The sequence below is a fragment of the Asparagus officinalis genome, chromosome 9, assembly GCF_001876935.1.
Source record: "Asparagus officinalis chromosome 9, Aspof.V1, whole genome shotgun sequence".
NCBI classification, from domain to species: domain Eukaryota; kingdom Viridiplantae; phylum Streptophyta; class Magnoliopsida; order Asparagales; family Asparagaceae; genus Asparagus; species Asparagus officinalis.
Window position 1 is genome coordinate 2253179 of NC_033802.1, and position 872 is coordinate 2254050.

Consider the following 872-nt stretch of genomic DNA (forward strand, 5'->3'; position numbering starts at 1 on the left):
AACTTGTAATATATTGACATGTCGATATCTGTGCATGAACCTATGTGTCTCTTGACCTTATTATTGTTATTCAGTTTTATATTGATTTTGTTGTTTTACTAAAATTATAATGATTTGTGTTGGATGCATACCTCTTTAAGCCTTTTCCTTCGAAACTCCTCCTGCAATTCATGGAATAAAAGTCGCCATCAGATCCCAGAATTATATAAAGGGGACAAAAAAAAGCATCCAAAGCTGGTACCCAACTTATCGAGGCATCCAAAGCTAGTTTTGAATATGTAGAATATTAATCTAGCATCATATGCACAAGACTTTACAAATTGGCTAAACATGCAGGAACACTGTATCTGTCTCCAGCAACGTTGTTCTTACGGCCAAGGATGTTAATACAACAGAGAGATAACATCTACACTAGTGCATTTCACCCTCATTATCTCAACTGCCCAAACTAAAACATTATTCAAATGGAACTTAGAAAGAAATTAGAAATACAAACATTAAACAAACTCAGAGATAAAGGTAACGGCAAGTACCTGCTGTTGAAGAAGCCTAGCATTCTCTTCCTCCAATTGCGACACTAAAGACTCAAGCTCTACTGTATAAGCCTGCGCCAATTCTCAACAAATCAATAACAAAAATTAACTATATACGTCCAAAAAAAATAGGGGCAAATCACAAAATACCTGTTTCCTCTCCCTCGATCTCGCCGCCGACTCCCGATTCTTAATCATCCTCTTCTGCCGCTGCAACGCCGCCCTCTCCGCCGGATCCATCGTATTGTCCCTCTTCCTCCCCCTCCCTCCTCCCCTTATCGGATCCACAATCCCGACCCGACCCGACCCGATTTCTCCAATCGGGACCTTGACGTCCTC

At 40.7% G+C, this 872-nt stretch overlaps 1 protein-coding gene across 1 annotated transcript in view; it reads right to left on the minus strand.

Annotated features, from left to right (window-relative positions):
* Positions 1-845, minus strand: part of LOC109823758 (G-box-binding factor 4-like) — a 5618-nt gene extending 4773 nt beyond the window's left edge. Inside the window, exons 1-3 of the mRNA XM_020390127.1 lie at positions 684-845; positions 534-605; positions 132-161 (exon numbers count right to left, since the gene is read on the minus strand). Coding sequence (XP_020245716.1) covers positions 132-161; positions 534-605; positions 684-773 — 192 coding nt within the window. The 5' untranslated portion in view covers positions 774-845. The remainder of the gene's footprint in view (positions 1-131; positions 162-533; positions 606-683) is intronic.